The sequence below is a fragment of the Pogona vitticeps genome, chromosome 1, assembly GCF_051106095.1.
Source record: "Pogona vitticeps strain Pit_001003342236 chromosome 1, PviZW2.1, whole genome shotgun sequence".
Classification (NCBI taxonomy): Eukaryota; Metazoa; Chordata; class Lepidosauria; order Squamata; family Agamidae; genus Pogona; species Pogona vitticeps.
Window position 1 is genome coordinate 167,020,299 of NC_135783.1, and position 27,102 is coordinate 167,047,400.

General features: G+C 42.2%; 1 protein-coding gene across 4 annotated transcripts in view; it reads right to left on the reverse strand.

Moving 5' to 3' along the window:
• Positions 1-27,102, reverse strand: part of COL4A2 (collagen type IV alpha 2 chain) — a 410,505-nt gene that overhangs the window by 124,941 nt on the left and 258,462 nt on the right. For all 4 annotated transcript variants that reach the window (XM_072992602.2, XM_072992648.2, XM_072992721.2 and 1 more), the window contains 7 exons: positions 25,768-25,929; positions 23,900-24,070; positions 19,924-20,067; positions 17,617-17,742; positions 9,756-9,937; positions 9,235-9,298; positions 1,717-1,791 (listed from right to left, as the gene is read on the reverse strand). In XM_072992602.2, the coding sequence (XP_072848703.2) occupies positions 1,717-1,791; positions 9,235-9,298; positions 9,756-9,937; positions 17,617-17,742; positions 19,924-20,067; positions 23,900-24,070; positions 25,768-25,929 (924 nt within the window). The remainder of the gene's footprint in view (positions 1-1,716; positions 1,792-9,234; positions 9,299-9,755; positions 9,938-17,616; positions 17,743-19,923; positions 20,068-23,899; positions 24,071-25,767; positions 25,930-27,102) is intronic.

Sequence of the window (27,102 nt, forward strand, 5' to 3'; positions counted from 1 at the left end):
CTTGCAAGATTTAGATATAAATACTTAAATGAAAACTCCCTATACCCAACTGAACAGAAAGGGAACTTTAAAAAGTCAAGAGGGACAAAAGATCAGCTGCTTATTGATAAAATGATCCTGAAAAATGCAAAAAGACAAAAAATAAACCTTAACATGTCCTGGATAAACTATAAAAAGGCATTTGACTTTGTCATCTCTGCTGTTTAACATCTCACTAATCCCTATGTCAATAATTTTAAATAAAACTGGATTGCGCTACCATATTTCACAACAAGCTAGAAAAATCAATGATCTCTTATACATGGATGACCTAAAGCTATATGCAAAAAGTTCCACAGAAATAGAATCACTGCTAAACACAGTGCAAATATTTAGTGATGATATCCAATTGAAATTTGGAATTGACATCTGTGCAGCTCTGTCTATACATTGTGGGAAGATCCAAAACTAGACGGAATACAGCTAAAAAATGGCAATATTATAAAATCACTCTCAAGTGATGAAAATTCTAAATACTTTGGAAAACTAGAAGCAGACAACATCATACACACAAAAGTTAAAGAACTGACAGAAAGAGAATATATCAAAAGACTGCGGAAAACCTTAAAATCAAAAACTTCAGTTGGCAGGATGGGCACAGTGGTGTCAAGACAAGTTAAAGGTTTAGTCTTTTCATTTCTTTGTTTTGGCCCTCATGCTCTTAGGAATCGAATCTTTGACTCTCATGCCAGCCAAGATAGGGCTGCCATTGTCAAGTCACTATTTTCTATTTGGCATCCTCAATTTCAAGTGAATCAAGCAAGGTTATTCTACTTCGAGGCACTATCCTTCCTACAGCTCTGCATATTTTTTTACAGAACTTAGATTTCAATACATGCCCTCTCCATACAGTATTTTGAAAGGCAATACAAGGAACCTTAGCTTCAGAACAAATATGTTTCTACAGCTGTAATCAGATTGCTTGCTGCAAATTAGTCAAAAAGGGCAACATACGAACATAGCAAATTAAGAGCATACATGTGGAAAATACTGAACTGAAAAATATTAAGTAACAAAAATAACATTGAGGATTACAACAATTAAGAATAAAAATGGTTTACAAAACAAATGTTTGGAAAATAGATGGAGTCTATAAACACTGGCCAGTGTCCTGTTCATCCCAGTATAATGTAAAGTCACATATCCCCAGCAGAACTGACTGCATAATGCTTTGGCATAAATGTGTAGGTGGCCCTTCCACCTTGGTGCTCAAGTAGCTACCACAGGCACAAACTTAAGTTGTTTGTGTTTAATTGTACAAAAGGATTCTGACCACACTTCCATTTTGGAAACAATTTTAAAACTGCCCTACTGAAGAAGTATTTTGAAAATAATAATTAGGTCAGAACAACCATGTTGGGGCATGGTGACCTGCACCAGAACACAGCAGCCCAATCTGGACCAAGGCCAAATTGATCCAAATTTGGCCGAAGTGCTCCTGGATGCAGGAATCAGCCAAATCATGTGCACAGCATTACTTTCTACTAAAAGAACAAGCAAACTACTACAAATCTGAACCAAACATTATAGTAAAAATGTAAAATGGATCAATTATCATAATCTATATACTGTTCTACATAGGTTAGGCATCCTTCATAAATCATCTCAAGGTCTACAGATGGTGATATTTGTCCAAAAATGAAGTGTTTCATCACACACACCAACAGACAGACACACCTGTAGGTCCAGGTATGCCAGCTTCCCCTTTAGAACCTGGTCTTCCTGGAAGGTTTATAGTAGTTCCCCTGTCACCTGTCAGGGAAAAGAAATACAATGTGTTTTTCTATATTTTTATAACTGTTTAACATCTAACGTGCAAGCATTAACAGAATTTTCTTACTGTAAATCTATTCTGAAGAAATTCTGAAAAATTTCTCTTACTTTATAGAGGAGAGGGTATCTTTGACTACAAGAAGTTGTAGATTAGAAGGTCTGTGGTTCTTTTACATAAACCTAAAAAAACCCTTTGTAATTTTTAATGTAAGACCTCTATAGATAGCAAGTTGTCCTGGAATTCAGTGCCTAATGCTGTGGATGTTCACGTTTCCATCTTGAAATACTGCTTCTTCATGGATCTTTTTAGCCGTTTCATATCTTGGATTGAAATTATGTTCCTCCTCTCCTTTAGTATCAGAAAAAATAAACCCAAGGAGACTTTAAAGTAATGTTTCCCAAGCTGGGAGCTGTGATCCTTAAGGGGGTTGTGAAGTTTTTTCTGGAGAGTTGTGGGTCACCTTATATTTGTTGTAGCCCTTGTTTAAATAATTTCTTTCTTGACCTTTCAGAGTGGGATATTAAAGTTACCATGTATATGTATGTTATAAGAAACAAGCTCTTTGGGGAGAGAAAGAAGCTTCTACTTTCTGAGAAGTGATGACTTTACCCCACTGAAAATACCTTTTTATACAAATGTGGCAGGAGATTGCAGGTTACTTGGCTATTATAAAAGGGGATGACAGTGCAAAAAAGGTTAGGAGCCACTGCCCTAAAGCATCTCTTCTTGCAAGAGACAATCACAGCCCCATAGGAAGCTACCTAGTCTACTACAGGATTGCTAACACTGACCTCTCTAGGATTTCAGACAGAATTTCTCCGTATACCTACCTGCAGACCCCTGGTATTATGCACCAACCTGCATAAGTACTTATCAAGCTCTACCCCACTTACCTTCCAAAAGTGGACAATACTGTAATCACAGATGTACGGATGACACAAACTGATCACTCTTATACACCAAAGGGGAATGCCCAGACCCTGCCATTAGCAGGGCTTTCAAGTGATGAGCAAAATGCCCCTATTTCGTTGCTGTTTCACAGCAACTTAAAGGACAGAATTCAACATGCTATTACTTGACAAAAAGTGGAAAGGGCAAAGGGGGCTATTGGAACAGAGGTTGCATTGGCAGTTGTTTTGACAATTGTCCTACACCTCCTGCTAGGGAGTGCCACCTTTAGAATTTTCCTCACTTGAGTGAATCATCTGGAGTCTCTGTTCCAATGTGTTAAGATTGAAGACAGCAGAGGAGAAAGAAATGTAAACAAGCAAAGAAAGGATATAGTGGGGGACCCGAACTAGAACCCAATAAACACATTGTTTCCTAACCAAGAGACAGAAACAGCTTGGGAGGCTGGAGTGTTTCCCTGCGGAGATATTAAAGTACAAGCTGACATTTCCTCCTTATGATAGAAAAGGCAATCTGGAAGGATACAGAAAGTCTTCCTCACTCTACAATATAATGACAGGTTGTTGTTGTTTAGTCGTTTAGTCATGTCTAACTCTTCGTGACCACATGAACCAGAGCACGCCAGGCTCTCCTGTCTTCCACTGCCTCCCAGAGTTGGGTCAACTTCATGTTGGTAGCTTTGATGACACTGTCCATCCATCTCGTCCTCTGTTGTCCCCTTCTCCTCTTGCCTTCACACTTTCCCAACATCAGGGTCTTTTCCAGGGAGTCTTCTCTTCTCATGAGATTGCCAAAGTATTGGGGCCTCAGCTTCAGGATCTGTCCTTCCAGTGAGCACTCAGGGTTGATTTCCTTCAAAATGGATAGATTTGTTCTCTTTGCAGTCCAGGGGACTCTCAAGAGTCTCCCCCAGCACCACAATTCAAAAGCATCAATTCTTCGGTGGTCAGCCTTCTTTATGGTCCAGCTCTCACTTCTATACATTGCTACTAGAAAAACCATAGCTCTAACTAAGCGGACTTTTGTTGGCAAGGTGATGTCTCTGCTTTTTAAGATGCTGTCTAGGTTTGTCATCATTTTCCTCTCAAGAAGCAGGCGTCTTTTAATTTTGAGGCTGCTGTCACCATCTGCAGTGATCATGGAGACCAAGAAAGTAAAATCTGTCAGTACCTCCATATCTTCCCCTTCTGTTTGCCAGAAGGTGATGGGACCAGTGGCCATGATCTTAGTTTTTTTTATGTTGGGCTTTTTTGCACTCTCCTCTTTCACCCTCATTGAGAGATTCTTTAATTCCTCCTCACTTTGCCATCAGAGTGGTATCGTCTGCATATCTGAGGTTGTTGATATTTCTTCCGGCCATCTTAATTCTGGCTTGGGATTCATCCTGTCCTGCCGTTCGCATGATGTGTTCTGCATATAATTAAATAAGCAGGGAGACAATATACAGCACTGTCGTACTCCTTCCCCAATTTTGAATCAACCAGTTGTTCCATATCCAGTTCTAACTGTTGCTTCCTGTCCCACATATAGATTCTCAGGAGATAGATAAGGTGGTCAGGCACTCCCATTTCTTTAAGAACTTGCCATAGTTTTCTGTGGTCCACACAAAGACTTTTGCGTAGTCATTGAAGCAGAAGTACAGTAGATGTTTTTCTGGAACTTGAAATGACAGGTTACCTACCTGTAATTGTAGTTCTTCGAGTGGACCTCTGTGATTCACATTATGGGTAATCTGCACATGCATGGAATCTCGTCTGAACATTCTAGAGCTTCTGTGGTGGCAAAAAGATACATTAGCATAAACCCTCCCCCCTGGTATATGTACTTTGGCGCCAGGCTCTCCTTTCAGTTAGGTCAACTGCCGCATAAAGAAAAAGGGCATGACAGTGGGGACGCTGGGTCGGGATGTGTGAATTACAGAGGTCCAATTGTGTCATTCTTCTTTGTGGCCTCTGTGAATCACACTATGGGTGACTAACAAGCTGTCTTACCCAGAGGAGGATGTCACGCCAAGGTAGATTATAACTCAGCACGCCCAAAAGCAGGATCAGATTTCTGCTGAACGTCCAATGTGTAGTGATTGATAAATATGTATGGCTGTGCCCATGTGGCAGAGGCACAGACATCAGGTAGAGGGATGCCTAAAAGAAATCCCATAGGAGTTGCCAACGACCTGGTGGAATGAGGGCAGATACTCTGTGGCGCTGGAGCTCGACCAAGCTGATAAGCTAGCTATGGCGTCTTTGAGTATTAACGACTGTATTCCATCCTGCAGAGTTTGAGATGGAGGTATGATGGTGTGTGACGGTGGAGGAAGCTGGTGGAATTCGATGCAGTACCTGTTCCGTATGATGGAGAGGACCCATGCATCTGTGGTGATGTGTGCCCATGCAGATAAGTGCTTCCACACAGGTAAGAAGTGGGAGATAGTATTGGGATCTCAGCCGTTTGAATGTCAAACGTGATGCTTAGGCTTACGGTAATTGTGCCTGGTTGTGGTCTGTTGATGAGGCTTGGCTTGTAAGGTTGTTGTTTATATTAAGGTACACAAAATGTTTGCCTTTGAGGTTCTTGCTGGAATTTTTAGTAAGAGGTTTATGGGTGGTGCCACTGATAGCATTGAGGGCACTGTTGGTATATGGGGTATACTCCCCAACACCTGGCAGCTGTCCTCTTTTTCTGAACATTCTCAAGAATGTTATCCATCTCAGCATTGAAAAGACAAACTCCATCGAATGGGAGGTCTTCAATGTGGCGCACATATCTTTGGTGAGACTCGCAGTTCTAAGCCACGAGAAGCATCAAAGTGCTACAGAGGTAGCCATTGATTTACACGTGGTATCAACAGTGTGTTTAGCAGACAGCATCTGTTGTTTTGCTATCAAGAGACCCTCTTGTTGAAAAGTTCGTGCTAAGACGTTTTCCTTCAGGAGCGCATCAATAAAGGTAGACATAGTGTCCCAAAGAAAGCACAGATAAACGCCCATAGCTCCTTGGTAGTTGGTCACTCTCATGTTGAAAGCAGCAGAGGAATATAGCCATCTGTACATAGAGACAATCCGCCTGCTATCTTTATTAGGTGGTATTAGCACTTGTTGGTGTTGAGAGTGAGACTGTGAAGCTTTGACAAAGATGGAATTGGGAGCTGGTTGTTTTTGTAAAAAGACTCCATCCACATCATGTACTCAATAAAGGTTGTCAATGCATTTAGACACCAAGTGAGATGATGCCAATTTGGTCCAAGAATGCCTAGCTGTACTTAGGAGAGAAGGGAGCATGGATATGTGGACCCGTGTGGTAGTGTCTTTAGAGATGGAATCATAAAGATGATCTGCTGTTTCAGTTGTTGGGTCTCTGGATTTGCAGGTTGAGGGATATGGCCATACGAACCATTAGTTGAACATAGGTTTGAAAATCCTCTGCTGGTGACAGAGGATCTGTGTCTGCCAGGTCAGAGTCTGGAGATGTTAAAAGTACTGATGGTGTTTGAGGCCTGAGACTCTGGTCAGATGAATCAATATTGACGTCGAGTGCTTGGTCCTCAAAGTAATGGTGTCGACGCTGAGCTGTCAATGTTGAGGGGGCATCGGTAGACAGCAGTCGATCAAAGATAAACAATCCCCCATCTCCAAGGAGATTAAGGGGAAGCCGGAGAAGGAGAGATTCCAGAAAATTAGTCAATCCTTATGAGCTAAGACGAGCCCTAGATCTCAGCCAGGCCCTGCACTAATTTTCCTTCCTCAAGTCCATCCCCTTTGTTAAGTAAAAACAAGTAACACAGACAATCCATGAGTTTACACTCAGGCAAATCTGGGCTCTATAAGGTAGCAAATACACATGGCCAATTAGATAGGTTAGTCTGTTCAAGAAACCAATGCATGCAATTCCAAAACATTACTGCTTTATTAAGACATATGGTTCAGAAAAGAATTCAGATTATAGTAAAGCATTTCAGTTAGAAACATTTCCATGTCAAGACAGACAGATCACCCCCACCACTCCAGCTAGAAAAATAAAACAAAAATTGCATTCTAAACTAGAATAATGCATAAGCATAGTCATTCTTACGTTCCTGTGATTCCATAGTCCATAATCCACCAGGACAGTTAGAGTTCATTTGTAATCCAAATGACCAAGTTGGTAAAAAGGCTTCATTCAAAAGTTATAATCCATTTTGGGAAAAAGCACATATCTGTCCTTTCTCAGTCAAACTCCATCTTTTTTCAACTTCCACCAACTTCCTTCTTCTTCCCAGGATGCCTCATAAGGAACACCCCCTCCTGGGTCTTGTTGTCCCGCCTAACTTTCTCATGGGAGCTTGAGTTGTCATCATGTCTTGTGGCAGAATTATTATGACTACCAGGAATGTAACTCTTTGGCTCTCCTTAGCAACTAGATAACCAGAGAACGAAGCTTCTCTGAAACAGCATGTAAAATTTTCCTACCACAGACACAGACATTAAATCAAGATGGATGCTATTGGGACAATCTTAGGACTACATATCCCATTCTAATAAACATAAAAACACAAATCATCATACCGATGTCCAATATTGACATTGACATGGACAGGGGTCAATATTGAGGATCTTTGATATCTGAGGTGTCGGTATGGAGGTGATGTCGATACTAAGGCTGTCAGTGTCAAGACAGCTGTCAAGGTGGTAAAGGCGTTGATGGACGACATTATATTATGGTGGAATAGACAGGAGCCAGTGATGCTGAGCGGGATGAGCGCTCATGGTCCTCCTGATGGACAGGGAAATAGAAATTTGCTGGTGCAGGGAGATCTGGGTGGAGAATTTGAGCCAAAGAATATTGATCGGCTTGCCTGGATCTCTTAGGCGATGGCAGATAAAAGGTATCATTTAGTCCTGGGTGATCATGGTAATAAGATCACTTTGACACTGAAGGCTCGCCAGCAGAGACAACATGCTGTGGCAGCGCTGCCAGACTGGGAAAAATGACTGGTCTATAGTGTTTGGCAGGCTTCTCCACTGGGCACCGACTGGGGCAAACAGCATCCCAATGATGGTGCTGAGCATGATCTCTTTCCGCGCGAGAAGTGAACACTCTCATAGGCTTGGTGCCTTTGTTGATGTGCCAGAGGCCAAGGTGGTAGGCCTACTGGGGCAGAGTAAGGCATAGTTTCTGGTTGTGTTTCAGCACCATGGATGTCTGACGAGACAATTTGTGAAGACTCGCTGGGAGAGCTCTAGGATTGTTGCAAGCTATCAGGGGAAGCCATGAGTCAATCAACATGCTGTTCCCAATTGGGAGACTGCGATGGTGATGGTTGATGAGGTGGAGGTGTCTCCTCATCTGAAAGAGAACCAATGCAGATGAGGTCTCCAGAATCCAGTCGCTGTAGAGTTGGGGAAGCGGTTTTGGAAGGCTTCGATTTCAAAGACAGCCTTCTTTGGAAGTGACAGTTCTGGTGCTGAGGAAGCATTGATGGAAGGTTTTCTCTTAGAGGCTGTTTTTGTTGTTGAGGGTATTGACATCATCTGCTTAGGCTTGTGAACCCGTATGATGGTTGAGGTCAGGGGCACAGCTGGTTCTCCCTGATCCAAGGGAGATGGAGTAACTGAAGGATGTTTTGTCGCTTCGGGAACAGTTTTGTACATAGCTTTCATGTGGCAGATGGACTTGCAGGCAGATTGGCTTAGCAGACTTAGCAGGCTGAAGAGATTGCTCCCAAAGCTGAAGCCTGAGCCTGGAAAGGTGGCTGTGCAGAACTCCGGCGTTAAAAGTTTTTGCAGTGAAGGCACGTGGAAGTTTGATGAGCCTCACCAAGGCAAAAAAGATATTTAGCATAGCTGTTGGAAAGCAGGATTTTGTTATTGCAGGCCATGCAGCATTTAAATGGGGCTGAAGAGCCCATGAACCGAAGAACAGTTTGAAAAGAAGAAACGGGGGGAGGGTGCTTCGGCCCTAAGGCTGGAGTGCACTTTTTAAAATATATATATATATTTATAAATGGTAAAGAAGATTTTTTTTTAAAAAAAAAGTTCAATAACTTTCCTTTATTTCACTTTCAGGTTTTGCAAGAAGCACAACTGAGGCTCTTCAATGCAGTGGTTGAAAAAAACTGAAGGGAGAGCCTGGCGCCAAGGTACATATACCAGGGAGGAGGGCTCTATGCTAATGTATCTTTTTGCTACCACAGAAGCTCTAGAATGTTCCGATGAGGCTCTGCACATGTGGAATGTGACTCATGTGGTTCACACTATGATACCCATAATGTGATTCACAGAGGCCACGAAGAACTCTTCATTACTTCTCGTATAATAAAAAAAAATGATAGATGAAATCAGAAATGAAGCCTAGAAACATCTAAAACATCACCAATAAACGTAAGATTGGATCCATGCTCTGCAAAATTACATACATTCTTTCTAGTGAAATCAACTTGTGCTGTAGCAAGTCACTGGACACAGCTTCTCATTCTGTATGCAATTGTCCATACATATCTTTAAAAACTGAGGTAAATTGTTCATAAGTGCACTCACCAATTTCTCCAGGCTCGCCACTTCCACCAGGTATACCCGCAGACCCCGGCAAACCCTTTTCACCCTGTCACATGGTTAGAAATGGATATGAGGCTATTAGTGACAATAAACATTACTCATCCTCCAGCACCAGAGTGCTTCACCAGCTCCTGAGGTCATTGGTTCCATTGTGGTACTGCTCTGACAATTAGGAAGTTTTTCCAGATGTCCAGTCTAAATCTGGATCTTTGTAATTTGAAAATCAGCTTGCTTTGTTTTGTGTGTACCATTCCATGGTTCCTTCACAAAGGCCTTTTAATTATGTAAGCAGTCTTCAGTCCTTCTTAAGGAGAAAAGCAGGGTAAATGGTTTTAATTAATTAATTAATTGGTGCATTGTTTTTTCATTCATAGTTATGGTATGCACAAACTACTAATGAAGAACAGATTATGTAACTAAAACCAAGTTTATTTGAACTAAGTAAACTCTGAGTAAAAGGAAAAAATTGTTTGAGACTGAAAACACAGAAAATGTTTCCTTACCCTCCGTCCTGTGATTCCCGGGAAGCCTGGAATACCTTGAGATCCTGGGAGGCCAGCATAGCCTGGAAGGCCTCTGATCCCTTTAATTCCAATGTCTCCTTTTTGACCTTTTTCATCACCTGGAAATCCAGGTAAGCCTGGCCTTCCTGTCTTGCCAGGTAAGCCCAACACTCCTTTACTGCCTGCAAGACAGTTTGCAACATTAATTTATGGTTAGCGTGGCAGTTGGTGAACATTCCATAACACAAAGTTTAGTTTCAGATAGAGGGCTGTATCATATTCCTCTTATTTTTATTCCACAATGTGAAATAGGTTCAGGTCATGAATATTAATGGACTATCTGCATGTATCAATGAGAGTGCTGGAGAGGCGGAGTCGTAAGATATAAGAATCTCTGCAGAAGGAGGAGAGGGGAATTTTAGAAAGACTTGGGAGAGGGTTGGTGGTTGAAAGTGGATGAAGTAGGATGTTTTGTTAAGAGTTAACAACATTCACTGTACCTTCATCACCTGCAATAATAAACAACTTCTATTTGGTTCTTTTTAAAATGACACATTGCCTGGACCTCTATTATTAATAATAAACAATGTTGATGTAATCAACTGGTGGCAGAGACACGTAGCTTGTGCCCTTTGCTTGGTGAAACAACCAAGGGTAGCAAAGCACTGGGTTATGAAACAATCCAGTGAAAAATTGAATTGGCTTGAGTTCGAAGGTATTCCTAGCTAGGAGGGGTTAGGATCTGTGGTAAGAAGTGGCTCCCTATTAGAGTCTTGTGGAAGATTTAGTTTTGGAGCTTCTGAACACAGACCTGGAGAATACTAAGATAAGGAAAATACCTATTCAAGAGAAACCATTTACCTCAACATTTACAAGACCAAGGTACTAGCTCATAGTCCTGAGCTCTGAGGGTAAAGAACAGCAGCAGATGGAGTAGAAACTTACGTCAAGATAGATCTGAGGTGATAATAAAAGCTAAAAGTAAAGAAAAGCTAAGCAAAAAGTTGTTCTTGCATCTAGAGACAAGAATCACCCAGAAAGGGAAATATTCTAGTAACAGTTGTGAGTTTGGGGGTAGCCGAGGTGAGCTGCTTGGAAAAGTGCAACCTAGTTATAAGGAAAGAAAGGTCAATTTGGTTCTTTTGAAGGAAAAGAATAAGTCTAGCTAAATAAGGAAGTGTGTTGTTTATGCCACCCAAAGGAAGTAAAAAGTGCTGGGTGCCAGGGTGCTAAGGGAAATGGGAACTCTCAAATTCAAACTGAAGAAGAAACTGAGAGACCAGTAATAATTGCATCAGAAGGTGAAAATATCCAAAACTGTTCATAGATGCCCCTGGAGCAAGCTAGAGATTTTGAGGCTAACAGAAAGATGGTATATTCCCAATTTGGGATTAATTCAGAACATCTTAGGAGAAAATTTAGATCATTTTCAAAGAAACCTAAGGAATCTTTTGCTCAACTTGGGGCCCTTTGACTCAGTATCTTAATAAATGGCTAGAACAGGAACATGTCATCTCCTTAGACCAAATGAAAAATGTGTTTGGACTACAACAATTTTATTAAGTTTTACCAGGGGAGTTGCTTTATCTTGTCAAGGACAAGGATCCTAAAAATGTGCTACAAGTATCTGAATATGCTGATTCTATTAGTGGGATCAGAGATCCTCGATTTTCTGATGTAAAAATTGGTAGAAAAGTGTGGGACGACATGGACTTTTGGATTACAACTGGAATCTAATCTTTCCTGATGGACTATGGACTATGGAGTCACAGGATACGTAAGAAAGACAACGCCTATGCATAATTCTAGCTTAGTATGTTTTCTTGTGTTATTTTTCTTAGCTGGAGTTTGTGGGGTAGTCTCTCTGACTTGACATGGAAATGTTACTTACTAAATTTCTTTGCTACAATCTGAATTCTGTTTAGAACTATCTTTCTTAATAAAAGCAGTAATGTTTAAGATTGCATGCATTGGTCTCTTGTACAAACTAGCCTAACTAATTGGCCACGAATATTTTGCTACCATATAGAGCCCAGATTTTACTTGAGTGTTAACTCATGGATTGTCTGTGTTTCTTACTTATTCTTAACAAAGGGGATAGACTTGATGAAAGAGAATTAGTGCAGGGCCTGGTTGAGAATTTGGGCTCGTCTTAACCACATAAGGACTGACTGAATCTCTGGAATCTCTCTGTCTCTGGCACCCCTAAATCTCCTTGGAGATGGGGGTAGCTTACAGGGGAGGCAGATTGAAGCCACTGAAGAAAGCAATGAAACCCTAGTTGAAAGACCCATTTTAGGTGAACATCCTGAAATGAGGGAGAAAGCTGATTTAGTGCTGATGAGAAATCCTAAGAATTCCTCCTTTATTAAGGAACAAAAAGATGATACCTTAACTGATTGCTTTGAAAAAGTTAAGAAAAATTCCATTCCACTGACCCTTGAACATCCAGAGTGGTATTGTGTGGAAAAAGATATATTATATAGAGATGTTTTACTGACTCCTCATAGGGGAGGAGAAGGACCCCACAAACAGTCAATTGTACCTGTTAAATACTGAGAAAATATTTTGGAAAAGGCACACAAAGATGTATTTGGAGCACAAATGAACATCTCTTGCACTAAGCAAAGAGTTGCACAGAACATTTATTGGACAGGAATGGGGAAGCAAGTTAAACAATATTGTCAAAGCTGTGATACTTGCCAAAAATGATGCACTGGAAATGACAAAACGAGGGCTATGCCCATTGCCAGTGATCTCAACCCCTTTTCAAATGCTTAGGTCTGGACCTAGTGGGACCCTTACCCAGAGCGACTAGATGAGGAAATGGATTCATTCTATCTATTGTATATTGTGCCACTAGATACCCTGAAGCAGTACCCCTAAGAAATTGAAACTGTGGCAGATGCCTTCATTAACTACATGTGCCACATGGGTTTTGCTTCAGAAATAGTAACAGATTTGGAAACATTGTTTACTTCCAAAACAATGAAGAGACAACACCCAGTGATGTACATCAGCAAGAAACTTCAGTGGGGTGAGAAACATTTGTCCAAAATCGAGAAAGAGTGTCTAGCTATCGTATGAACACTACAAAAGTTGAAGCCATACATTTGGGGAAGAAGATTTGTCCTGTGAACTGACCACTCTCCTCTTCTCTGGCTAAGGACTATTCGATCCAACAGCAGCAAATTGATTAGATGGGCACTGATTTTATAAGACTCTGATTTTGAAATCCGCAGTGTAAAAGGGACCCAGAATGTGGTTGCTGATGCTTTGTCAGCCAAATGACTAGAGAAAATTCTTTGTTTTTATCTGAGTTCAATATTAACGGTTCTGTTTGTGTAACAGTTATGGTTAAAGGGCAAAATTTGTTTGGATATTAATAAACTAAGAGGTATGTATGGTAAAAATAATAGTAAGTATCCTTAGTAATGTAAGAGTAATATAATGTAATCCATATTAATGCTACTAATGTATCCTTAGCAATGTACATAATGTAAGAGGTTAATATTTGCATTCTTCCATGTATTTTAATTTGTTTATGAGGCCAAACCATTACGTTTCCCCTCCTATCACAAACTCATTAAGGGGGGAGGGGTGTGATGTCCACCCAGGTCATGAATATTAATAGACTATCTGCATATACCAAAGAGAGTGCTAGAGAGGTGGAGTCACAAGATACAGTTGTGCCTCACGGGACGAAAAACCCACAAGACGAATGGTTTTAGCTATGGGGTTGATCTCACAAGACAAATGTTTCTATGGATGATTTCCGCAAGATGAATGTTTTTGGCTATTGGGTTGATGACTCGCAAGAGGAATGTTTCTATTTTCGCAAGATGAATGTTTTCAGGTGTTTTTTTTGTTTTGATTCAAATCTCAACTGTTAATACCCAGGATGCATTGTACATTGTGCTGGGAGATTTAAAAAGCCTCCCCAATGCAACCTGGTTTCACTTTTCCATGTGCAGTTCCAAGGTTGACTTTGAGAGAAGCAACTGTGGTCTGTGTTGTGGGTGCATCCTGTGTTTGGTGTGGTCTGTGTTGTGGAGGCATCCTGTCTTTGGAGAAGTTGGTGTGGTCTTTGGAGAAATTGAAGGTTTTCAGAACTTTTTGGCCAGCAAAAGGTAGGTCTGCATTTGTTCTCCTGTGTTGGTGTGGGGGGTGTTATGTCAATTTTTTTTTTTTGTAAGTTGCACAGGAAAGGTAAGGGCTTTAGCTTGTGCTGGGGGGTGTTATGCCAATTTAAATTTATTTATTTATTTATTTATTTTGGTATGTTGCAGAGGAAAGGTAGGGGGCTTACCTTGTGCTGGAGGGGTGTTAAGCCAATTTTTTTTTATTTTTTGGTATGTTGCACAGGAAAGGTGGTGGACTTAGCTTGTGCTAGGGGGTGTTATGCCACGTTTGTCCAGGGCAGTTTTGGCCAGAGGTGGAAAGGTGTGTGGGAATGTGTGTGGGAAGATGTGTGTGAAGTGGATGTGAAGCACTGTCTTTTGTTTTTGTGAATGTAGCAGCTATGCTGACATGGGTCCCAAGAAGGCTGCTTCTGCAGAGGTCGGGAAGATGACAAAGGAGAAGATTACTCTACAGATGAAGAAGGAGATCATCAGGAAGCATGACGGAGGCATGCGAGTGATAGACCTAGCCAGGGAGTACCAGAGGAATCAATCCATTGGGAACATCCTGAAGATGAGGGAGAAGATCCTTGTGACAGATGTAGCCAAGGGAGGCACCAGGATCATGAAGAACCAGCCAGCTGTTCTGGAGGAGGTGGAGAAGTTGCTGCTCATCTGGATGCAAGAGAAGCAGCGTGCAGGGGACACAGTGACTGAGGCTGTCATTTGTGAGGCCAAGGCCTTGCACGTAGACCTCGTGCAGCAGGAGCCAGGAACCTCAGCCGAGCCAGAAGACTTCAAGGCAAGCAGAGGCTGATTTGAACGCTTCAAAACCAGATCTGGAATCCATGGAATCCACAGCGTGGTCAGGCATGGAGAGGCTGCCAGTTATGATGTTCCTGCGGCTGACGACTTTGCCACGGAGTTCCTGGAGGTCATGATAACACAGGGCTACTTTCCACAGAAGGTCTTCAACTGCGATGAGACTGGGCTGTTTTGGAAGAGGATGCCCAAAAGGACTTTCCTCACTCAAGAAGAGAGCAAGCTGCCTGGCCACAAGCCCATGAAGGACCGTCTGACCCTCCTCTTCTGTGCCAACGCCAGTGGGGACCTGAAGATAAAGCCCTTGCTGGTGTACCACTCAGAGAACCCATGGGCATTCCAGAAGCACAAGGTCAACAAAGGCCAGCTGGGCGTGTTGTGGCGATCCAACGCTAGGGCTTGGGTCACACACATCCTGTTTGTGGACTGGGTCAATCTTGCTTTTGGCCCTGCTGTCAAGCAGTACCTGCTGGACAATGACCTGCCGCTGAAGGCCCTGCTCCTGATGGATAATACTCCTGCTCATCCTTCAGCCTTAAGGAAGACTTGTTAGAGGAGTTCAAATTCATTGAAATCATTTTCCTGCCACCTAACACCACCCCGGTACTCCAGCCAATGGTTTAGCAGGTGATTGCCAATTTCAAGAAGTGGTATAGCAAGGAGCTTTTCAGGCGCTTCTTCGAGGTGACCGATTGCACTAACCTCACCCTGCATGATTTCTGGAGGGACCACTTTGACATTGTCACCTGCTTGAAGTTGATCAACACAGCCTGGGACGGGATCAGCCAGAAAAATCTTAATTCTGCTTGGCGCAACCTGTGGCCAGACTGTGTGGCAACAAGTGACTCTGATGTTTCTGCGCCTGCACCAGAGTCAACAGTGATGGAGGACATTGTTGCCTTGGGGAGGACCACGGGCCTCGAGGTCACAGAGGAGGACGACCAGGAGCTGTCTACCCAGGAGCTGGTCAAGCTGCAGGCAGAGGCTACGGAGGAGCAGACCTCTTTGGAAGAGGAAGAAGAGCCAGGTGAGGAACAGCGGTCCACCACTAAACTGAAGGAGCTCTTAGAATGTGGCAAAACGTCCAGACGCAAGCACAGTGGTACCACCCGGACAAGGCTCTGGCACATGCTAACTTGTTTGAAGCAAGGGTCATGTCCCCTTTCAGAGAGAAGCTGAAAAGGTCGCAGAAGCTGACTATGGAGAGGTTCCTCATGAAGAGGCCGAGACAGGAAGAGGAACCTGCTGCTTCTACCAGCAGTGCCCAGTTGCCTTCTTCCTCCTCCTCATCCTCCTAGAAGCCTTGAGGTCAAGGCTTAAAGCCTTCTCCCAGTTGACCATCGTTTGGGCCATCACCAGGGAGACCCTCTGCAGCTCTGGGAATGTAAAAGACTGCTGCTGTGATGTGGAGACAGTTCTGTCTGCCTCCAGTTTCCTGACTTAAAACACTGGTCCTGGTGGTTTTAAAGACTTCAGCCTCACTTGTCCACTTTAAAATGTGAAATATAAAAAGTTTCTGTACTGTTGGTTTCTGTATGTTTACATGCCTTTAAAATGCACTTTCTGAAGAGTTGCACAATCCAAGGACTGTTAGTGACTGTTTCTGTTCAGTTTCAGAGAAGGTAGATGTTCCTGCCTCATGTTTCCTGATTTTTTAATGTTTTTCTATGATGTTTAAAAAGTTAAAGTTTTTTAATTGAAATTTTTGAAATCACCTGCACAGTATTTATGACTTTAAAGAGCACTTAATAACCCTTTGTACACCAATTTTGACTTTGTTCTGACTTTTTTTGCCCATAGGAACGCATTAATTCGATTTCAATGTATTCCTATGGGAAACCGCGTTTCGCAAGATGGATTTTTCGCAAGATGACGCTACTTGTGGAACAAATTATATTCATCTTGCAAGGCACCACTGTATAAGAGTCTCTGCAGGAGGAGGAGAAGGGAGTTTTAGAAAGAGTTGGGAGTGGAGAGAGAGGGTTGAGAGTGGATGAAGTAGGATGCTTTATTAAGAGTTAACAACATTGTACCTTCATCACCTGTAATAATAAACAACTTCTATTTGATTCTTTTTAAAATGACACCTTGCCTGGACCTCTATAATTAATAATAAACAATGTTAATGTAATGAACTGGTGGCAGCAACACGGCACAGAGCTTGTGCCCTTTGCTTGGTGAAACAACCAAGGGACAAGCGGGAATATGACACACACTTTAACAGCAGAACTTGGTTAGCTTGGGAAAGATGCCTGCTGCAGCCTCTGCTCACAAAATGTTTCATCATGTTAAGGGCATAGTTTTATAACATATAGGCAAAATATAGTCTTTGTATCCAGTGCAGCTTGGATTAGGTGCCAGAAACAATTTATACTAATTAAAAGCTTCCTATTCCTCTGTTTTCAGTTCCAAGACTTCCTTGGGATCCACTGAGCTGTGGAGAAACCTTTGGGAGCCTCAGGATGGGGTAGGGGGAGATTTTAAGTCAGAAATCACTGCTGGATTTCCACCTGTGGAATAGGAAGCCCTGCTGCCAATCCAGAAAAAAAATTAAGCTCTCCCCTGCCACCATTTCAAGGCTCCCAAAGGCTTCTCCAGGGCGAAAGGGAGCCCGAGAAAGCCTCAAAACCAAAAAAAAGAGAGAGGTAGGAATAGGAAACTAGTTTAATTAGTGTAAATTAAGCACTTCTGGTACCCAGTCTGCTGGGTGCAAATTTACACAATAGTATTTTGTCCATGAATATTGTGTTTGTCATTTTGTGGCTGTAATCTGAATTTATGTTTCAGATTATGCACTTTTTATAATATAGGATCAAGAGCTTGAAAACTTCATTACACTGAATGAACATTTAAGACATTGCTGAACTACAGAGTCTGCATATATCATATGAAGTCTATTCATTACCATAGATACTTACCTTTAACACCAGAAGTTCCTTTGATGCCAATTTGTCCTTCATCTCCCTTTTCACCTTTCACTTCTAGCAGCATGCCTGGCATGACTTTAGGAGGTTTTCCTGGTAAACCACGTTCTCCACGATCACCTATTAAGAACAAATGGCTAATTAAAATTGCAGTAGGACCATAGGAAGTTGGCTGATGCTGAGTTAGAATGTCGGTTCATCTAAGACAGTATTGTTGAGGCTGACTGGCAGAGGTTCTCCAGGGCTCTCAGCAGACTTGTTCCAAGCCAGTAAACCTATACTATACTTGGATGTTCAGAGGCATTTTACACTCTTTCCCTCCCCCCTTTCAGGATAGACTATAAGTATGCTGTTTAATGGGGCAAAATGTTGTGCTGGTACAGTCAAAATGTGTGATGGAAATATTTTATTAAATTTATAATTAATATTTAGTTAGTGGCAATACTTTTCTAAGAGGGGAATATATCCAGTACTAATTATGCCACTAGGAGATTTCAGCAACTTTATTTTTATGTTTTATTCTGATAGTAATACCATTTTATGTATTTATGCTTTATTTATATTTTGGTCACTGATCATGATAAAGTTTACATAAATCCATACATAATACATACATACATACATAAAGTCTACATAAATCCAAGTACTGTACAGGCTTCTTTTTCGAGGCTGTTTCTTATGACTAAACACATAAACGCATGCGATATGTAGACATGCTCAACACTATAAAAACAACAACATTTAAGAGAATGGGACAGCTGAAAGGCTAAAAGGCTCTCTGCCTCACCGCTCAGCAACATGAATGGCATTCCTCTTGTAATATTTTATTAAATGATTACATACTTTCCATTACAGTGGTGCCTCACTTAGCGATTGCCTCGTTTAACGATGTATTCGCTTAGCAATGAGGTTTCTGAAGCAATTTTGCGCTCTGTTTAACGATGTTCCCTATGGGGAAAATTCACATAGCGATGTTCGGGACCTTGCCTCGCTTAGCAATGTTCCATTTTCGCTATTTTTAAAGTGTCTTAAAAGGTTCAAATGCTTGGATTCGTTAGAGCACCTTCTAAAATGTGTGCAAACTTAATTTGGCTTTGTTCTGACTCTTCGTTAATATTTGGTGAATTTTTCCCCCCATTGAAATGCATTGAACCCAATTTTGACAGCTGTCAAAATCGGGTTCAGTGCTTTTCAATGGGGGAGAAAAAAATTCACCAAAAGTTAATGAAGAGTCAGAAACTGTTTTAAATGCTTGGATTCGTTAGAGCACCTTCTAAAACATGTGCAAACGTAATTTGGCTTTGTTCCGACTCTGCGTTAATTTTTGGTGAATTTTTTCCCTCAAAAGCGTTGAACCCGATTTTGACAGCTGTCAAACTTAGGTTCAAAGCATTTCAATGGGGGAGAAAAAAATTCACCAAAATTAACGAAGAGTCAGAACAAAGCCAAATTAAGTTTGCACATGTTTTAGAAGGTGCACTAACGATCCCAAGCATTTAAAACCATTTTTGAACCTTTTAAGACACACTTAAAATTGCAAAAATGGACATCGCAAAACCATTGAAATGCATTGAATAGGCTTCAATGCATTCCAATGGGGGATACATTGTTTCGCTTAGTGATGTTTCCTATGGGGATTTTCGCTTAAGGACGGCAATCCATTCCCATTGGAACGGATTAACCGGTTTTCAATGCATCTCTATGGAAAAACGTGTTTCGCTTAGCGATGTTTTCCCATAGCGATTTTTTTTAACCAATTAACATCGTTAAGCGAGGCACCACTGTAAATGATTGTAAATACAATTTTATATAATTCGTTTTATTAAATGGTTATGTGACCAGCAGTTCTGAAGATCATTACTGAAGTGTAATTGTCAGGGGACTGAACAGAGAGTGAAGAGATCCTTCACTCCTGCCACCACCCACCCATGAAGTTTTCTAGGAGACTTCGAGTCAGTAATTTTCTATCTCACATACACACGTGGTTAGAACCATTTGGCTCGTTTTCTAAGGAAGTGGATTTTGAGCCACAAAAACTCACACTGAAATAAAATTGCTAATCTGTGGATGAAATACTGTTTCTTTATGTAGTACGTCACACTGGAGTAGGCCCACTTAATCAGTGGGGATGTAGTGGGTCAACTGCCTTACTAATTTAATTGAGTCAGATGATGCTGGTATTTATTAACACATTTATATCTATCATACTTTTCCTCTGATGATCTCTTCATAGTTGTATCTGAACAGTTCTCATGCATACCCAGGTGTTCCAGAGACACCTGGCAACAGTAAGTAAAATACCTTTCCATCCTGGATCACCAGGCTGACCCTGAGGACCTGGTCTTCCAGGGAAGCCACTTTCTCCTTGGACTCCTTTCTGTCCTGGCCATCCTTTGAAGCCCATAGGACCTTTGAAGCCAGGAACACCAGGAAAGCCTTTAGAACCTTTTGATAAGAAATGAAAAAAAGAATTCTTATAGCCATCAAAGAAGAATATTTCTACTAAGGGCACATCTACACTGAACCTTTTGATGTGGGCTGGTGAAGTCTAGATATACTGTAGTTGCTTGAGGTTGGGGGAAGGAGTGATATTCCATTTGGCACAATCCTTGTGTCCAAAGGGCATATGAATCGCAAGTGACCATCTGGCTAATTGATTTTTTGCTGTCACTCAAACAGTGAATGAAATTATTTTTTGCCTTTTGCAGTCCATCACTGATGCACTGAATCACTGGGATTAAAATTTAAAAACCATTTTTCTTTGTGAGTAGTGCCAGCTGACAAACTGTCCGCAATCATCATTTTGACCAGAACGTCAAAGAAAACAAGTGCAAAAAATAAATAATAATTTCACTTTCCTTGTCCCTTCACTGAGGAGCAGGGGAAGTTTTCAATATATTGATATCCTGAAGTGGCTCATTTATTAAGCCAATTCATGACACCAGAAACTCAAACGGAAAGGAGCCTTGACAGCATTGATAGCTGCAAGGCTTGATTTTAGGCTGTGAGGTGGGACTAAACTAGGGTGCACCAACCGACACAAAAAAGGACACTCAAAAAGTTGCAGACTGGGGTGCCGGGGGGGGGGAACTGGTCCACTCATGTAGTTGTCAGAAAAAAGAGTGAAGCAATCTATCATCTCAATGCTCCAAACAGCACAACAAATGCCCATGTGAATGATGCCTTAGATGTTTAGGCTAAGGCTAATAAGGTAATGACATATGAAGCAGAAAAATAAGGAGAGTCAAAAGAGTACCAGCAAAAGGATAAAAAGCAAGACTAATTGTAATTGTAAAAAGTAGTACTGTATCACATTCTTGGGCAAAATGCTGGAGTAGGTTGTGGCTTCTCAGCTCCACAGGTTCTTAGATCAAAGGTCTCAAACATGCGGCCCAGGGGCCATTTGCGGCCCGCTGGATGATAGTTTGTGGCCCCCCGCCTTGCCTGCCCCCTGAAGCGCCTACACATCCTCTGCTGTCGAGAGTCAAAAAAAGCCTCACCTCGCTCGCTGGATCTCTCCCAAGACAGCACCTCTTTTGCCCTCCATCTGGAACTGCAGCCTGCCAGCCAGCCCGCCTGTCTGCTGGCTGGCAGGCTGCAGTTCCAGATGGAGGGTTCAAGAGGCGCTATCTTAGGGGAGAGCTGACGAGTGAGGCGCGCTGCTGGCCCTTTTCCCTGAATGCCACCGAGCGATGCCTGAGAGCAGAGCTCGCTCCCGGCCCATCCTCAAAGAGCGCCTCCAAGCCGCCAACAACAGCTGCTGCCGCTGCCACCTCTTCCAGGGAAGCGGCTCTCTGACTCTCTCGGCACCCCCAGCACAAGCCCGGCCTGTGGCCACCTCAGCGCCCAATGGTGCTTCCTTCTCCTGCTCCTCCTCTTCATCCTGCTTCAGCCGCCTCTGCTCTGGAGGCTGCCTGGGCTTGCCTCGCAAAGTTTACTCCCCTGTCATGGTGGGGGTAGCTGCTGCTGAGTGTGCCTTTTCTTGAGGAAGGATGCTGGACCTCCGTGTGTGTGTGTTTGTGTGTGCGCACCTGTGGGGGGCCGCCCTGTTCTGTTTAATTTCGCAGGTACCGATGGGGGCTTTTCTCCTTTAGCAAGGCGAATTCTGTGAGGGTTTTTAAAAATGTTATGTCCTGCGCTTCCCTCCACTAGGGGGTTGATGGGGCTCCCTCCCTTCTCCATTTCTTTGTCCTGCTGCTGGTGGTGGTGGTGAAGAAGGAGCCAGAGGGGGTCGTGGCCAGCGCCCCTCCTCCTCCTCCTCCTCCTGGGAGCCCCAGCTGGGCTAAGAAAACTCCTGGGCAATTTCCTCGGGCTCTTGCTCTGCTTAGTGGAAAATCTGATGGGGTCCAGCCTCACCCAGACTCTGCCTCCAGCGGCCCCCAGGTAAATTGAGTTTGAGATCCCTGATCTAGATCTACTTCAATCAGGCTTCAGGCCTAATTCCAGCAGGGAGTCTGCTTTGGTCATCTTGGTGGATGACCTACACCAAGAACTGGAGAGGGGAAGTGTGTCCCTCCTGGTGATCTTTTCAGCAACTTTCAATACTATTGATCATGGTTTCCTTCTGAGCCATCTTGTTGGGATGAGACTTGGAGGCACTGTTTTATGGTGGCTCCGGTCCTTTTTGGAGGAGACAGCTCAGAAGGCTGATTCCTGTTTGACATCTTGGCTGCTGGCCTGTAGGGTCCTTGAAGGTTCTGTCTCCTCTGTTATTTAACATCTACATGAAACCACTGGGAGAGGTTGTCCAGAGTTTTGGGGTTCACCAGAATGCAGATGATACCCGACTCTACCTCTCCTTGCCATCTAAATCCAAGGAAGCTGTTTTGGCTCTAGATCAAGGTCTAGTATCAGTAATAGACTGGATGAGTGTGAATAAACTGAAACTTAATGCAGGCAAGACAGAGGTCCTCCTAATCAGTCAGAAGGCAGACCAAGGAATTAGAATTCAGCTTGTGCTGGACAGGGTTACATTCCCTCTGAAAATATAGGTGCGCAGCTTGGGAGTGCTCCTGGATTTGTCTCTGACCCTGGTGGCCCAGGTTTTGGCAGCAGCTAGGACTGCATTTGCACAATTAAAACTCTGCCCGCTGTGCCTGTTTCTGGAGAGGTCTGATCTGGCCATGGTGACACACTGCTTAGTTACATCCTGGCTGGATTACTGTAATGTATTTTACATGTGCCTGTCTTTGAAATGTGCTTGGGAACTTCAGTGGATCCAAAATGCTAGAGTCCTATTACTAACAGGGATCACATAACCTCCCTGCTACAGCAGCTCCACTGGCTGCCAACCAGTTACCAGGCACAATTAAAAGTGCTGGTTTTAATTTATAAAGTCCTAAATGATTTGGGCCCAAGCTAACTGTGGGTGTTAAAATAATCTGGTGGATGAATTATTGTAAAGCCTTCCATTCTGTGCTTCCCCCAAATGCTTGAGAACACACTCCAAAACTCTTAAGAGGCATAGTGGCCAGAATCCTATTGATTTTTGCATAAGGTTTGTGTCTGACTGTGTAACCAAAATGCACCTCAGCACCTTGTCAATTGGCTGCAATTAGCTGTGGCACATTATGCAAACCGTACACAAACAACAACAGGATTCCTGGCAGATTCATATCAACTTTTATTTATACTATGTGCCATAGTGTCATGAAAGCAGCTGAAGACCTGGAACCAGAAGGGTTAACTGAGGCTGAGGAGAATGTGGAGCAATCAGAAACACCTGAATTGCCTCCAGATTCTCCTTCCTCAGCAGACAAGCTTCGGGCCAGGCTTCGGGGAAGACTTATGGCAAAAAGGTCAGAGGATCGCTCGAAGGCTGTCCACAAAAACATCCGTTCAACTAGCCCTGAGTATTGACAGGATGGAAAGGTTTCCAGCAGCTCAAGGGGCTGTTTTACTATAAAAACAGCTCCTAGTCAGCTAGAATTTCTGTGGAAGCAACAAGTCAAAACCTCTGGCTTATATCCACACTCCTACAACCTTGAACTGTGTTCTTGACTCTGGACTCTGACCCTGGACTACATTGTGTATTTGACTCTGGACTCTGACCTTGGACTACGTTGTGTGTTTGGCTCTGGACTCTGACCTTGGACTACATTCTGTGAGTTGGTTTGGCAAATGGATATTGGCTTTGCATTCTTGGTATTCCTGACCTTGGACTGGTTTATCAGTCACAGAATTGGAAAGTACTCTAGAGGCCATCTAGTCCAACCCAATGCTGATGCTGATCAAATACTTCTTGGCTCAGAATTATTTTTCTTGTTATTGTTCTTACCTTTCAAACCTGGGAGACCAGGCATTCCATCTATTCCAGGGAAACCAGGCTCACCAGGTTTGCCTTTAGGTCCGAGGAAACCTGGTTCACCACTGTCACCAGGAAGACCTTTCATGCCCACAGGACCAGGCTTCCCTGGTTCTCCTACATCCCCTCTTGCACCTGGTGAACCTACAAAGAACCACATGGGAAAGAAACAGAAGACACATTGGCATACAGTGAAGATACTAGGGGATGCTGCCACCATAAAGTCTACATGAACATGAAAAATAAATACTGAATTAAGAGTGAATAAATAACCTCCAACACATGGGTTACAGGTATTTATTATTTATTTATTTATTATTTATTTATTTAATTTATATGCCGCCCACACTACCCAAAGGTCTTGGAGACATTTGTTACTTGAAGCATGGTTCCTTTGCTGCTCTTAACATCCAGATGATTTTCTCTAACAGTAAGCCAAAACTCCAAACAAATGAGAACTCTTAATTTACTTGTGCATATCTACATGCCCACCCATCAACTGCAGAGTCATTTTCTGTATAACAGTTTGAACCAGATAAAGCAAAATATTCATGGGTTTTTATAGGTTAGGATTTTGCAAAATGTTGACAGTACTAAAAAGAAAAAAGAAATTATGTAAGAATGCTTGAAGTGATGGGTGTAAATAACAGCTTAATGTCTGGTATCTCAGGGTTTCTCCTCTTTGGCCTGTTTGGGAATATGTTGTTTCACTCCATTTTCTGGTGACCACATGATGTATGGCCAATCACAAGACAGCCCAAAGCTTATCCTCACCAGCCCACAAAGTTTTGGGTTCCTATGAGGCGCTACTGTTTCTTCAGTGTGGGTAGCATCACTCCATTTTGGTATGGTTCTGGCATGTGTGATTGCTGGTATCAAACCAAAGTGGATCCTTTACCTCCTTCATTTAAGCCATTGCAGGATCAAATTACTTAATAAATTGAAAGTTTCCACCTGCTCCTGTCTGTGGAGGAGGAGATAGAAGAGGACACAGAGTTTTTTGTTTTGTTTTAAATCCCTTATAGTCCAGGGCTGAACTGATTGATTAGCAAGCCAATCAGCACTGTGCCATTTAACAATAAATTAAAGAAAAATTGCAGCTTTCCCCCTCTTTTGTGAAAGAGGGGGAGACAGGAGAGAACATGGAGAGGATTTTTCTCTCTCTTTCCTTCTAAAGGAAGAAAGGGCTAAAAAGGGTCACTTGAAGTGGAAGCACAATGCAATCGGTATGATCCCGTTATGGCAACGCCCCCTCTCTATGCTTCCCAATGGACTGGTGCAAGAAACAGTCGAGAGCTATGCCAATCTGTGTGCAACTCAACTAATCCTAGCTCCAATCAGCTGGACATGAAAAAAATGTTAGGATGGTTATTCCACGTTGAAGACCAGCTGAGGAAGGCACTTCCCTCAGCTATTTTAAATGAGACACCCTCCAGATTCCACCACAGGCTGCCCCTGCTAGGAAGGGAAATCTAAACATCTACAACACAGTGTGCTGCAATGTGGTACCAAGACAGAAGTTTTAATATATTGGAGTGTGGTGTGTGAGAAAGAGGAATACGCCCAGAGACTATGAGTGTGGGCAAGGCCATGGATAGATGTGTAAGAGTGAAGGGGGAAGTCTCCTTGTGCGTGTAGAATTGAGAGGGGAGGAAAGGGGGAGATTATATCCTATCCACTGCCAACATATGGCTCTTGCCCATCATCAGCATGTAATTCCCAACCCCAAAGCAATAAAGTGGCTAAACTTTGTTTTAACCATCATGATGTTTTACTGTAGAGCAAGGTACACCAGAAAAAGAATTAATAATGTCTGCTATGAAAATGAAAGACTTCCTCACCAGCAAATCCTGATGGACCCATCCTTCCTATGGCCCCCTGCTGGCCTGGCAGCCCAGGGAATCCGAATGCTCCTGGTGGTCCTGGCATACCAGTCACACCAGTGGGCCCTGGTGTTCCACGAGGTCCTTTGGCTCCAGGTGCACCTGGACTGCCATCACTTCCTAACAATGTATGCAAGAACAACAAGTATCTTGGATCAACAAGTCTGATTAAACATAAGCTTTGATGGACTGCAATCAATTTAATCAGGTATGGAGTATAGCCTCAGAAAACAGACAGAAGGGAGAATGGAGGATACAAGAAAGGCCCTGACATAGTAAAACTCTTAACCAGGTCTTAACAAGGTCATTGAGAGGCGACAAATACGAATGAGATCAATAGCACTAACCAGCTGTGGGATGTTACAGTCTACAAACATCGGAAGTTCATTAGTTTGCATATTTAATCTGAATAAGTACAAACTAAGTCATTAACATTAATGACTATCTAGTGTTTATAAATACAGATCAACTCTGGATTAAACAAGGAGAATTTGTGATGAATGTGCCTTGAGTACCCTCCTGCACTGAAATACTTATGACAAAACTAAACTAAAGGGTAGTGGAACAAATCTACATATTGTTAATTCTGAAACTCTGAAAGAAGGAGGCAGCTTGCTTTTGAGATGATCAGGTGGTATAAAATTTAAACAAACAAACATTTTAGGATTGAATGCAAGGCTGGAAGTTAAAAGGTATATTGCTTATTTTAAGCATGGTAACAGAACAGTTGGCTGCAACTCTAGGAACGTAGTTAGTACACATGTACAGAGATCCGTTTTTTGTTGTTGTTTTGAAACATGTAGATTTTAAGCCAGAACTCTTTCTATTAGGTATAATACCAGAAAGTGTTGATAAACAAAATGTATATTTAATACTGCATATTTTAACAGCCACAAGGATTATATACACACAACACTGGAAAAATGAAAAAACACCCATAGATCAAGAAATAATTAAAAAGATATTGGATGGCATCGAAATGGATAGACTGACACTGAAAATCAAAGGAAAGGAAGATACAGAATATAATCAAACATGGAACTTGTTTTATCAATGGTTAGAATCACAATGTATAGACTAAGATCTTAATATATATTGTAGTTATATTAACAAATGATTATAAGCTGAACCCAGGTGACATGATGTTAAATAAGCATAGATGGATTTCATAAATCATAATTATAATAAAAAGAAAATTTAAAAAAAGAGATCCCAGTTTTTTTCTAACAGCTGTACCTTTCGGTAAGGCAAAAGCTAGATCTGAAACCGCCTAATGTTTCAAAAATAAGATGC